The 13,710-nt window shown below is 50.6% G+C and overlaps 1 protein-coding gene across 2 annotated transcripts in view; it reads right to left on the bottom strand.

Annotated features, from left to right (window-relative positions):
• The window catches only part of PLCG1 (phospholipase C gamma 1), a 34,117-nt gene extending 20,407 nt beyond the window's left edge, over positions 1–13,710 (bottom strand). For both annotated transcript variants that reach the window (XM_012933656.2, XM_004612627.3), the window contains exon 1: positions 13,425–13,710. In XM_012933656.2, coding sequence (XP_012789110.2) covers positions 13,425–13,641 — 217 coding nt within the window. In that variant the 5' untranslated portion in view covers positions 13,642–13,710. The remainder of the gene's footprint in view (positions 1–13,424) is intronic.

Below are 13,710 nucleotides of genomic sequence, written 5' to 3'. Positions count from 1 at the left end.
CCAGAGAATGCTGAGATGAATAAAGTCAACCACAGGAGGAAGTGACAACCATATGACCCTCTCCTTCCATCCTCCCTACACCCATATTCCGGCTCAGCACCAGCACCTCAAGGGTATGGCAGGCACAGCACCCCAGGGAGAAGGAGGCAGAGGAGATCGGTACCAACCAACCAGGAAACAGGGCTTTGACAGGGCTTTCACTAGCTATAAGGAAGAAAGGGATGATTGAAAAGGAGATTAAAAAAAAAAAAAAAAACAGGGGCTGGAGTGATAGCACAGCGGGTAGGGCGTTTGCCTTGCACGCGGCCGACCCAGGTTCAAATCCCAGCATCCCATATGGTCCCCTGAGCACCACCAGGGGTGATTCCTGAGTGCATGAGCCAGGAGTGACCCCTGTGCATTGCTGGGTGTGACCCAAAAAGCAAAAAAAAAAAAAAAAAAACATGGGTATGGGGGATAGGAAGATGATGCAGCAGCTGTCATGAGAAGCATGGGAGAGCCAGCAGTTCCAGGCTGTCTGCCTGTTGCCCAAGGTCCCTAGTGTTCCCCTCTTTTACTACTTCCCACCTTCCTGTCCTGTTCTGAGTCTAAACCTCCTGATCCTACCAAAAGAGAGCAGCTGCTCTCAAGCGAGGAAGGCAAAAGCAGACATAAGAGCAAGAACTGGGATTTCATCTGTCACTGTTTCCCCAAACACCTGACCTGAAGAGCAGCCAGGCCCGACTTGGCTTTGGCTCCTCTCCCACCTTGATAAACAGGAAAAGGTCATTCAGACAGCTGTGTGGAGGTCTGTGGGATCCACCTCTGTGGACCCAGCACCCCTTTGTATTCACTACTTCAGGTCACAGCTGTTACGGATCCTCGCCAGTACATGAATCATCCAGCCTAGATTCTAGACACATCCATTCGTTATAACAGTGAGGAAATGGAGGCTCTCACAGGTTGTATTGCCGTCTCATGGTGGTTCTTGGCAGAACTGGGAACCGTCTGCCGGCCCCACAATAGCTACCATCCTTGATGCTGGGCAGAGAGAAAAAAGCAGGGCACCCACAGCAGACCTTCACTGTACAGGCAAGCAGTGTTCTCTAGTTGTTAAATTCTAACCATCTTAGCCATGGGAACACATGCCCAAGGTCCCAAAGGAAAGGAAAGGAAGACCACCCAAAGAACTCAAAGCTAGGAGTGAGCTACTATGCCTCCATCACGTGCTCAAACACTCACCAGGTATCTATCTACTTGGTGTCAGATCCTGCGTTGTGTCCTGGGTAAACAGAGATCAATAAGGCATTTAAGTTCCTGCCATTGAGAAAACCCGACTGGTGGAGGAAACAGATGGAAAAGCAGATAACTATGACGTTGTGCAAAGTGGAACAGGGAGATGTCTGTGGTGCTGCTGTGGTGAAAGTGAGTGGTTCTACTTGGGAAGTCAGCAGGTCCATAGAAGGCCGGCCTGTTCTGGTCTGGCAGAGTGGATCACAGATATGAAAGCCAAAATACAGCAGTTTGGCTCTTTAGGGAACAGGACAGGGGGAGCTTTGGGGACAAGAGAAGGGAAGCTGGCCTCCCAACAGACTTCAATGCCATAGGAAGGGAAAGCTACATCAAGAAGGGGCTTTCCCCAGCTTTTCTGCCTGAGCCTAGATACTCACCAGGAAGACCATGGATCCGCCTCTGGAGCAAAGGTCCTGTGATACCTGACCCCTGTTTCTCATGCAGGATGATGCTCTTTCTAGATGGCCAGTGTCTGCCAAGCCCTAGATCTGTTAAGGATCTCAAAGGATCCAACGAAATTCCAACCCCCACAAAACAGAACAAGCTGACTGGAGAAGCAGAGGTCTGAGAGTAAGACGCTTTTCTCTCCTCTTCCTTACTTACCCTCAAAGTAATCAATGCACTTGGCCAGGTCCTCCCACTGGATTGAAACTGCCCTCACTTTTCTCTCACAACTGATCCAAGTTTTCCTGGTAGCTCCTGGGCTCTCTCCCTTATTCTCTGGCTTTTGTTAAGGCACACTCCTCTCTCTCTCTCTCTTTTTTTTTTTTTTTTGCTTTTTGGGTCACACCCAGCGATGCTCAGGGGTTACTCCTGGCTTTGCACTCAGGAATTACTCCTGGCAGTGCTTGGGGGACCATATGGGATGCCGGGGATTGAACCCGGGTCGGCCGCGTGCAAGGCAAACGCCCTACCTGCTGTGCTATCGCTCCGGCCCCCAGGCACACTCCTCTCTTGATGTTGATGTTCTACCTTCTTTCAAGTCAATGTCATCTACACCCCTAGCTTTAACCAATTCCCATTAGACAACTCACCTCTAACCTAATCTTTGACTCAAAGCTTCGGAAGCTTCTGATCCAACTGCCTACTTAGGATCTCTATCGATGCATATCAGAAACACTTTAAAGTCACTACCCCCAGTCTAGGTATTGAAGATGTCTCCTGACATAGTTACTAGTCACAACCATGTTTACGGAGCACACAGATGAATGGATGACTCTACTGGCTATTTATTTTTATTTTTTATTTTTTTGGTTTTTGGGTCACACCCGGGGATGCACAGAGGTTACTCCTGGCTCTTCACTCAGGAATTACCCCTGGCGGTGCTCAGGGGACCATATGGGATGCTGGGATTAGAACCCGGGTCGGCCGAGTGCAAGGCAAACACCCTACCCGCTGTGCTATCGCTCCAGCCCCTCTACTGGCTATTTAAATCCACTAGAGAACACTTTCTATGGAAGCATGGGCCAGGTCTGTCAGTCTTGATACCACAGTGGCTACCAAAACCAGAATGCATTAGAAGAAAGAGAAACCTGGGACATAGGGGCCTCAGACAAGGAGTCTGGCTCAGAGCAGCTAAAGTTGGGGATCAGGTGAAGTGAAGACAGAGACCTTCCCTATGGAGCCCAGAAGATCCCATCCAATGTACCAACCCAGTTCTGGCTTTCCATTTCTTTAGTTTCTATGTCAGTGCATCACTACTTGGATACCATGTTCTAAGTAATGCAGGCAGTCTTTAGACCTGTTTGCTCAGATCTCTGCTCTGCACACCCCACATGCCTTTCCTCCTTTAGAGCTAAGTCCCAGAAGACATGGTTTAGTTTCTGACCTTACTCCAAGGTGAGAAGATCTGAGCTCAGATTCTTCCAATTCACCTTCCATAGAGAGTGGAATGGCTGTTTGGACACTTTCCCTGTCTGTTTTTATCCCCGATTCTATCTATCCTTTTATGACAGCTCTGATCTCAATTCTCACCTCTTAGGCCAGTGGTGTCCTACGCCCTACCCCAGCTTACAGACAAGTAACCTTTCTTTCCTAAGTGAACCAGTTCGTGAGTCAGAGACTAATCCAGACACCAGGTTCATTTTCACAGATGGGCATGCTGGACTCAGAACACATTGAAAAATTACCAACAGAGGGACCAGGGAGATAGTTCAAGGGCTAAAGTAAATGCTCTGCATGTGGGAGCCCCAGGTTTAGTTAATTCTAGCGCTCCTGGGTGTGGTTCTTCTCCCACCTCCCAATTTCCTAACAGTGATATAAACTTTTCCTTCCCTACTCCCCCCTCCCATCCACTCCACCCACACACACAGAGTGGTGCTCAGGGCTTACTCCTGGCTCTGCACTCAAGGATCACTCCTGGTGAACTTGGGGGAGATCACCATATGGCGAGATCAAACCTGGATTGGTCTCGTGCAAGGCAAGCACCCTATGCACTGTACTACTGCTCTGGTCCTGTAAGCTCCATTTTCTAACTGCAGCGGTGCAAATGCAGATGCTAAGAGCACCCCAGAAAGATTTAGTTCCAGTTAGAAAGGGAGAGAGCTAGTACTTGTGCCTGGGCACATAGCCACTGCAGCCTCTGGAAGCCTAGCCAAGTACCACCTTGAAAGGAACTAGTCTTGCAAGGAAGGGCAGGAGAATATTAAGGAGGGCTAAGTCAGGAATGCAAATAGACATGCTCTAACAATGAACGTAGGAACATTACGTACAACCACTGTTCTGAGTGGAAGGGATGAGGAGGGCAGGAAGAGAATACTGCCTCCAGACAGCCAGAGGATCATCAAGAAGAGGGAGAGTGGTCATAGATAGAGAGCAAAAGAGGGACCCTTTTGTACTGTGCCCCCCGTTGCAGCCTCATCTCCTTGTTCACTTCCTGCGCCCACAGGACGGATAAATGTGTGGCATCTGTGGCCATGTCCTCCCTGCTTTCCTAGGATCAGATCCTCTGTGAACTCAGGCCCACTCTGGCTTGTGGTTGAAATCAATCCTGTGGCGTTAGAAGTCCCCCACCACAAGCCCAAATCTGCAGAGCCAGAGAGAGCCTTGCGTAGTCTACGCTCTACTGCACCAAACAGGCAAGACCAAGCCAAGGACACTATGACCTGGGGACAGGTCTTAAACAACCACTTCCCTCAGGACATTTCAACTCAGCCATATCCCCAAGTATTCAAGAAAACAACAGGAAGCCAGCCCCAAGTGAGTGACCTACCCTTACAGATCAAGACTCAGATTGTACACAAGCAGCGAGACTCAGCAGCCCAGCCACTCACCAGTCTCATCATTTAGTGCCACAGCCTGGAACTCTAGCCAGACCACCCATCACTGTGCCCATGCTCTGCCACAGGTACCTCATAGCTTTTGTACTGATCCTCTTACCAACACCAGCTTACTAACACCAGGGGGATGTAACAGAGTTAGTAACTCAGAGGGGCAGGATGAGTTTGGCTTCTAATGAGAGGATGCCAATTACATCTTGGACCCTCTGGCTCAATAAGGCACGAGCATCTACTGCCACCCCCATTTTTCATGGATTTCTACACATTACTGATGGCAGTGGCTACCCAGGATCAAGAACCAGGTCTCCCTCCTTTTTGTGCTTCCTAACTCCAGCCTCCTCTGTGCCAAGTCTGGGCTCAGCAAACGAGATGCCAATCTTTCCAAGGAGAAAGCCCCGCCCCTTTTACTTTGCATCCTGAGTCTGGTTGAAGCCAGGGCCAAGCGCCAACACAGGGAAGGGCCCGGAAGGAAGGAGCAGAGCCTATACACAAAGCCTGCATGTGGGCTATAAAAAGGAGCCCTCCCAGCTTCCCCCAGGATGGGCCCAGTTCCTAGGAGGTGCCGAGAAGGGAGAGAGCTACTACTTGTGCCTGGGCACATAGCCACTGCAGCCTCTGGAAGCCTAGCCAAGTACCACCTCGAAAGGAACTAGTCTTGCAAGGAAGGGCGGGAGAATATTAAGGAGGGCTAAGCCAGGAATGCAAATGGACATGCCCTGAATCCCATCTCCTGGGACCACAGGCTCCTCAGAACACTCACCCCCACATTTCCACTGCCTCTTCTCCCAAATCCCACAGCACTCTTAAACCAGCCTCCTCTCCTGTCTCTCAGTTCTATCCCTGTCTTCTGAGGACTGAGCACACTCCCTACAGAGGTACCCAGGCATCCATATTCCTTACTCCCCTATAGGCTCCGGCACATCCAGCAAAGGCACTCTGAGTCTCTGGGGAGCAGCTTTGATATGAATCAGTGAGAGGCTCTAACCGGGGTAACAGCAGGAAGCTGTGCCCACAAAACACTAGACCTGCATAACTCAACTAGGAGCATGTGTGTTAGAGGACAACAACTAGAAGAGCACAACTCTAATACCTCAAAGTTGGGCACAAATATCTATTTTGAAGATCTCAGGCAAAGTCATTTCTTGGCCCACATGGATAATAGTGTCCATGCGAAAGCACAAACAGCTTTCTATGCTCAAGCACGGAATAGAAAGCATAGAAAGAAATACCTCTTCAGTCTTCATTCTCCAAATCTGTCTCTGGTCTTTTTTGTCCAGTCTTCAAGTTTTGCACTGAAGGGCTGATGCAGAAGTCACTTTTGGGGGACAGTGTGGTGGCATGTAATGAACATGCACTTGGAACACAATGAAGAAATTCCTAGGCTGCTGTCAGCCAGACTTGGGAGGGTCACCTATTATCACAGCATCCCCTCACATCCGCTTACAGAAAAAAGGAGCCTCTGGCTTATTTTACCCACAGCACTACCCAGACCCGTAATTATTTTATGCCTTGCTGTTTCCATCCTTCTGGACTGTATCTTCCTTAAACTTCAGATTTACTACTGGCTTCCATGTGCATGGCACGTCAGCAAACACCAAGTCCCAAACCAGGGAGGCTCAAATGATGCTCAGCTTATTTAACACTCCAAAGTAATGTGCTTAGGTCACAGCACTGAAGAGCCCACGAAAGCAGTATTTTTTTTTTGAGGGGGTGGGGGAGGGAGGCTAGGGGGTGGTAGTTTTCAGTTTTTTAAAGATAACAGCAGCTACAATATGGAGAGTACAGCAGTTGAAAGTTCTACTGCCACCGAGAGCAAGCCTGTAGTTGGAGCTACCAAGCAGGCCTAAAACACAGTAATCAGAACACAGCCCTTCCTTCCCTTTCTCAATAAACTCCTACCCTCACACCCCTGGAGAAGTGTGGAAAAGCCTTTGGGTGGGGATGCTGTGACAACATGGAGGCAGCAAAAGGCCCAGGTGGAGGAAGTGAGTCCAGTGTGTCCACAAACAAAGGCCTGGGTGGGAAAACAGTACTTCTGACAGGAGATCAGCTATGTCTGTCCCACAGAAAGAAACACCCATCTTATTGTTTTCTAAGAGTGGGAGAGGAAACTAATACCCTAGGTTCTTGTCAGCACTGCCATGAGCATGCTGTGTGACTTTACCTGGGGGAGTAATAGAAGACTGCCCTACTATAGTCATCCATAATGGAATACTAAACACTCTGCCCTCCCTTGATTCGTGGAGCTGCCATGCAACCTGATCACCACATCAGAGGAGAAAATGCTCTGTCAACTCTTAATCACCAAATACCCCATTTCCCTTGTACCCCAGTCCTCTGTGGGAGGAAATGAAACAAAAAGAAAGTAAGACTTCTCAGCAGGTTGTCAAAGCAGTAACCAGTGGCCAAGCTTGGAGATGGAAAACACTTCTACGGTTAGTTAAGGTTAATACTAAGGAAACAAAGACTTAGGTCCACAGTAGTGCTAAAAGCTGGGCACTTTCATATAAGTTCTTATTTTTATGTGCAATCTTATTAGAGTATTGTTAATGGACAGCTTTTATTGGAAGAAATTATTTACTATTATTTTGGTTTTTGGATCACACATGGCACTGCCCAGGGGCCATGCCTGGCAGTGCTTGGGGAACCAATGTGCTGCTGAGATTTGAATCACTACTGAGGCCATAATGCATGCTATGTAAATGCCTTAATCTTGGCATTTTCTCTCTGGTTCCGGAAGAAATTATTTTCTTAGGTTTTTCTTGGGGGGTCACACCTGGCGATACACAGAAATTACTCTTGCCTCTGCACTCAGGAATCACTCCTGGCAGTGCTCGGGGGACCATATGGGATGCTGGGAATCAAACCCGGGTTGACCATGTGCAAGGTAAATGCCCTACCCACTATGCTATCATTCCAGCCCCTGGAAGAAATTATTTTTAAAGCTACAAATCAGTTTAAGGTAAGTTAAAGTAATGCGTTTAGGTCACAACACTGAAGAGCTCAAATCCAAATCTGATGGATTGTCATAAATCTCCTGTCACTCACTGTAATCCAAGTATCAATGGCTGCAGGAGGCCAACTCCTAGGCCTCCCTCCAGTCGGGCATAATGCCATTAACTGTTACCATGGTATCATGCTGCTCTGAACAAGGAGCACAAGGGTGTCTTCCCTGTCCCACCCCCAATTCTTCAAGGATCATCTGTAAAGTTCCCATTGACTTTCCCGGTTCTGTAAGAGAGAGTGGAGAGAAAAGGTCTCCTATCCCGCATTATCAGATCTTTGCAACATTAGGCCTCCTATCTACCTTCCAACATATCTGTTTCTGGACTCTTCAGAAGCTGTATCCCAAAGTAATAGGGTACTATGAGAAGAGATTCCATAACCTGGACAGTTGAGGGTATAGTCAGGGTCTACCCCTTAAAGGGGGACCCATTAAATCTTCTGTAAAGACAGGGGTCTCCCATCAATATGCTAAGATAGCATTTCTCTGAATTAGGCACTTAGAAACAAGCCAATCTGATACTTTTAAGACATCAAGGCAGCTTCTTTCAGCCAAATGTCCCATCACCCTGCAAAACTCAGCAGCAGAAGAGGGCCCTGCAAAAAACACAAGGGCTTCTGACCGTAGTGGGAAAGAGAGAGAAAAGAGGGAGGGGCGAGGGGAAGGGAGTGAGAGAGGGCAAGGAGGAGAGGGGGAGGGGGAGAATAAACAAGCTTTATCTCCCCATCAAGGGCTCAGCAGCTAGGCACCAACTCCCTCCAACAACAGGTGTTCACTCCCTTCTAGAACTGGGTCTTCCCCATGAACTTCTGCCACGTTTTACCTCCTGGTCAGAGCCGCACAGTAAGCGCTTTCATGGCACCTCACACAGTGAAAATACACTACACAGATTCTCATTAACTCCTCACAAAAATCTCCCCAGACAAGTGCAGTTTGCTATTATAGGTAAGGTGCGCCAAGAGGTAGACACATGTTCAAGGTCTCAGACTCTGAATGCTGACCACAGAATTTTGACCACATTTTGAGTTCAGAGTCCAATAGGAAATCAGTACGGTCTGCTGTCTCATCTCTCCAAACCTGCTGCATCCCGCTGCCATGGAAAGGTCAAGCCCCGTGTTCACTCCTGTGAGCAGCGGCAGCTCTCTAGACTCTTTCATCAATCTCTCTCCCTTACAGACAAGCCAGTCTGCTTCAGTGTCTGCTGACAGCTACGCCTGCAGAACGTGTAACCTACTGAGCGAGCAAACCCTCCCTCAACAGGCCCGCCTCATCACAATGCTGAACACACTTATGACTCCTGCTCAGAGATCCCCAATGCCTCAACCTGGATTGAGGGCAGCAACTCCTCAACTGCTCCGGGAAGTCTTCCCTTCCCTGGCAATACACTCTCTATTCCAGCTAATGAATACCTGGAACTCTGCACCCAAGGTTCTGGGGTGATACCTTATTGTGGGACATACACTCAAGTATCTTAATTATATGACACCAAGTTTGTCTATTCCAAGAATCTGAGAGGTCCTCAACTGCAAAAAGTCTTGTTCATCTCTGGAACCCTCAATGCTGAGCATCGGGCAAATAAGAGGTGTTTAATGGCATCCACTCAATATAAATGCCCTACATTTCAAGGGCAAAACAAAGTTAGTGGCCAAATCTTCAAGAGTGTGCATGTGCATGCATGCATGCTTATTAAATTTGGAGGCTGAGGCTGAAGAGATGGCACAGCAGGTAGAGTATTTGCCTTGCATGTGGCCAACCCAGGTTTGATCCTTGGTATCCCATGTGGTCCACCGAGGACTGCGGGGTGATCCCTGAGTAGAGCCAGGAGTAAGCCCCAAGCACCACCGAGTATGACCCCTTCAAAAAGGTTGGAGGTACGGCGGACCCCAAAGAAGCAGTTCATTTTCCTAGCCTGTTAAGGGGGTGGGGAAGGTGGCTTGGGTAGGGAAGGGCTAGTGTGGAGGCCCACACATCAGGGCAAGCCTGGGGTGCTGAGAAAACACTCCGACTTCCCCTGGAAAAACTATAGTCAGACAGGAAACACACAAACACAGAGGCAGGGATGGCTAGCTCTGGAGATCCGGACACATGCTCTTGCACCTCACCCGCTGGGAACCACAAGCCAGCTAGTTAGTACAAAGAAAACCCCAGGAACACTGTCCTGCTTCCTCAGGTGCCTTGGGCTCTGCCCTCAGAGCTAGATTTGTGGTCTGTCTCCCACCAGTTCACAGCCTCATTGCTGAGCCCAAGCCAATTGATTCCATTATCACTTTTCTATCTGCCTGTCCAAGCAAGTCAGCTTTCTTCTGCCACCCAGCCCATCAACTGTCATCAAACAAACCACTTAGAACTGTCACTGTCTGCTTTAGTCTTTCCAAGGTGAAGGACCCATTTTCATTTACCACCCAAGGGAATCTGGCACCAAGAAGAAAATCCACTATAGAATCAAAGACAAAAGCCTGGAGCTCCGAAAGTCCTAGCAGACATATTTAGCAGGCAGTCATAGTCTCCAGGGAGCTTCCACCTGGGCCACCATGTCCACAATGACCATGGACTGAATTATCTCACTCCAGAAGGCATCAGAAGGCAAAGTGCTGTCTGTGCACAGTTTCTCCTCCAGACCCAATGCGACACAACCTCAGGATTTAAGAGTCATATTGGGATTGGTCAGCTAGCCACTGACTAGTGGGGACTAACTGAGGTCCAACTAGGCTCAGTCAGATATCAGCAATGTCACTGTGGCAAGCACACAGCCACTCCCTGTATTTCCATTTCCTCATGAAAATGGGATGGCACTCTGAGCCACCCCCAGGGCCCTTGTGAGGATTAACCAAGAAAACATGATGAAAAGTCTCTGTAGCACTCAGCAGGAAGTCTGTAATTGCTTTGTACTCACTTAATGTAAAAAAGAGCCAAACATTAAACTGAATCCTGTCACACTACCACTGACAACTTGGCAACAAAGCACTTCTCCATCCCCTTTTCCAAAGGGAGAAGGCACAGCTAGGACAGAAAAGGTCTTACAAATGTGACCTCTATGCACTTTCCCCGAAAAATACTAGTTCCTGTCAGGCCAGACCAGCTCAGTAAGTGTGAAGCACTCTTTCACTGTCACCAGGAAAGGTCAGATCCCAGAGAAACCTGGGCAAGAGGTCAGGTGACAGGGGACCCACCGATCGTAGAGGTTTGTCCAGAGCTAGCAGAAAGAAGCTGTAAGGATCAGAATCCACTGAGGTATACCCAAGAAGGGCAGAAGTAGCAGCTTTCATGGAGGGTTCGATTTGTAGGGTTTGAGCTCCCAACAAAACTCACAGGTCTTCTCGCCCACACTCCTTCAATGCAGGCCCCCAGTTCTATGCTCTCTGTTTTACTCCAGGACCCTCTCAAATGCCAAGTAACGAACGAGGTCATTAAATCTGCACTCCTCTGACTGACCCATCCTTGCACAAGTCATTCGGTGTCCTGCCTTTCTTATTGTTGCTTCGTTTGGGGCCACACCCACCAATGCTCAGGGGTAACTCTTGGCTCTGTACTCAGAATTACTCCTGGCAGTGCTCAGGGGACTGTATGGAATACCAGGAATCAAAGCTAGGTTGCCCACATAAAAGACCTGAGCCCTACCTGCTGTACTAGTTCCCCAGCCATCTTGCATTTCTCCACTGCAAGACAAAACACAGCGTGCAAACTAGACTTTTCCTCCTCCCCCTTCCTTCTGTTCAGGCCCCAATTTACAAACAAGAAAGTCACATCCAGGAGTCAGATGCTCAAATTGCCATATACTTACTTTACAGAAACAGTACTCTACGTGGTTTGTGAGTAAGTAGATGGGCTGGAGCAAAACAAAAACCATTTCCTCCCTTCCTGCAAGTAGTGGTGAGGTGAAATGTGAATTTGGTCCCTAACTTCGTCCCTTTCTGCACCGTCTTCTATTGTCACAGTCAGTTTCCCTCAAGATTCCTAGTCCTGGGGCTAGAAGGGAAGTCATGGTTTATTCTGTTATTTTTATTATTAAAACATTGCTCACTTTTACTATCTTTCCTGCACTGTTAGATGATTTATACCACCCCCCCTCCGACACCACCATTTAACCCCAGAGCAAATACATATTGCCTCCATTTTACAGATAAGTTAATTTAAAAGCTCAGAGAAAAATAAGAAACTGGTCATGGGACACACAACTGATACATGGGCTTCAAATCAAATCCTGCCTTTAACCTCTGTGCTGTGCTTACTACCTGCTGGTCATGCCTGACGATCACTTGCATGGTTTTTGATGCAACCTTGTTACCCAGGAGACCTAGCTTAAGGCAGTGCCATCCATTCAGAAGTTCATAGAGCAGCCAGAGAACAGGGTCGAACATGGAGCCAGGCTATCACAGGGCTCTGTAGCAGAGTCAGGGTGATGTTCCCAGGCTATCTCAGCTCTCTGCAGTGTCTGCCTTTCCTCCCTCACATTACTCAACGTTCCTCCCATGGCCGACAAGGCCGATGGACACAAAGGAGGATGCCCCTGCTCAGTTCAGCAACTGTGTCAGATCGGAGTTAGTAGTTGAGAATGGCAGCTTCACCACAAGACCTTCCTTCCTCCTAATCTCCTCACACATCTCTCCTCACACAAGCTGTGAGCCATGCCCAAGAGAGTCTGCAGGACCTTCCTTCGGGTGTCACCTGTTGACACCCGGATCCACAATGGATCTAGTTCTGGGCCTGGCGGCCTCGGGGGCCCTAGAGAGCAACCCACAGCCTTGTGGTAAGACATACATCCTCTCTCACACCTGGAGACGGGGAACAGAGGGCAGAGCCGGGCCACCAGCACAGGCAGGCGCTAAGTGGACCAACACTCTCAAAAGATCTGTTTTGTTTTGGTTTTTTTTTTTTCCCAACTCCCTCCTCCCAACTGCAAACGCAGCCAAGCTCCAGCCTGGGAAGGCAAAGAGGCAGGAAACCCAAGGGCTGCCGCTCCCGACTCCCCGCGGTCACAGGACACAAAGGGCGAGCCCCCCAAGTGGCTGCATGCTTAAGAGTACCTGACGCCAGGCGGGCCGCGCTTTGGAGAAAGTGTTTCCCAGGGCAGGGGGAGGGGGGAGCCTGGCCCCTTTTACCAAGACGCCCCCATCGTCGTCGTGGCCTCGGGTGCCCGCCCACCCACACACATCTCCAAAATTCAGCTTTGGGACAAAGGCGGGGGCGTCGCCACTCGCCGCCTTCGCGCGGGGCTTTTCCAAAGCAAACAGGACCACTTTCCTCCGGCTCCCCAAGCGGGGGATGAGTGGGCCCGCCTCGCTCCCGAACCGTCCCGTCCCGGCATCCGCGGAAACTCTACGCAGGGGACCCAAAGATGCTTTTGCAAGCCGCAGCAGCCCAGGCCGGGGGGTGAGGGCCAGCGTTGCACTGAAGCTGCTTTTTTTTGTTTTTTGTTTTTTGTTTTTGGAGACCGGGTGGTGGGCGGTGACCCTCCTGTCTGGACCCCCAGTTCCGGGGCTCGCCCTGGCTCCCCGGGACCCGGCGCACAGCACCCCCGCGAGGTGCCCCCTCACACCCCGATGCTGCCCCGCCGCCGGGCTCTCTCCAACCCGCCAAGATTTTTAGGCCTCTGGGCAAAGCGCCCGAAATACTCCCCCCCTCACTCCCCGCGGCTCCCGGCTGGGGGAGGGGGTGTCCTGTCAGGTGACTGAAGACCCGGATGCCCCCCGCCCCCGGTGACCACCCGGGCCGCGGCAGGGGCGGGGCCCACAGGGTGTGTGTGTGTGAGGGGGGGGGGCCCGAAAGTTAGTCCGAGTCTACCCGGCAGGCGGCGGCGGCCCGAGCCGGGGGTCCGTCGCCACCCCCGCGCGCGCGCGCGCCGCGGGCCCCGGAGACGGGGGCGCACTTACTGGCCCCCTCGATCTTGTCGGCGCCGCGGCTCCACGTGATCTGCCGCGTCTCCAGCTTGACCTGGAAAGTCTTCCGCTCGGGCCGCTGCGACTTCTTGGAGTAGAACAAAGTCATGACGGTGCCCACCTCGAGGCTGCGGCAGAGGTGCAGCACCTCGGCGTCCGAGGGCGCGCCGGGCGCGCAGCCATTGGCGCAGGGGGACGCGGCGCCCGCCATGGCTCGGGCGCGGGGGGCGGCGGCGAAGGCCCGGCCGGCGGGAGCAGGCGGCGGCGGCGGCGGAGGCGG

This window comes from Sorex araneus, chromosome 5, assembly GCF_027595985.1.
Source record: "Sorex araneus isolate mSorAra2 chromosome 5, mSorAra2.pri, whole genome shotgun sequence".
Taxonomy (NCBI): Eukaryota; Metazoa; Chordata; class Mammalia; order Eulipotyphla; family Soricidae; genus Sorex; species Sorex araneus.
Note: the sequence above shows the minus strand (reverse complement) of the source record. Positions and strands in the feature narration are given on the sequence as shown.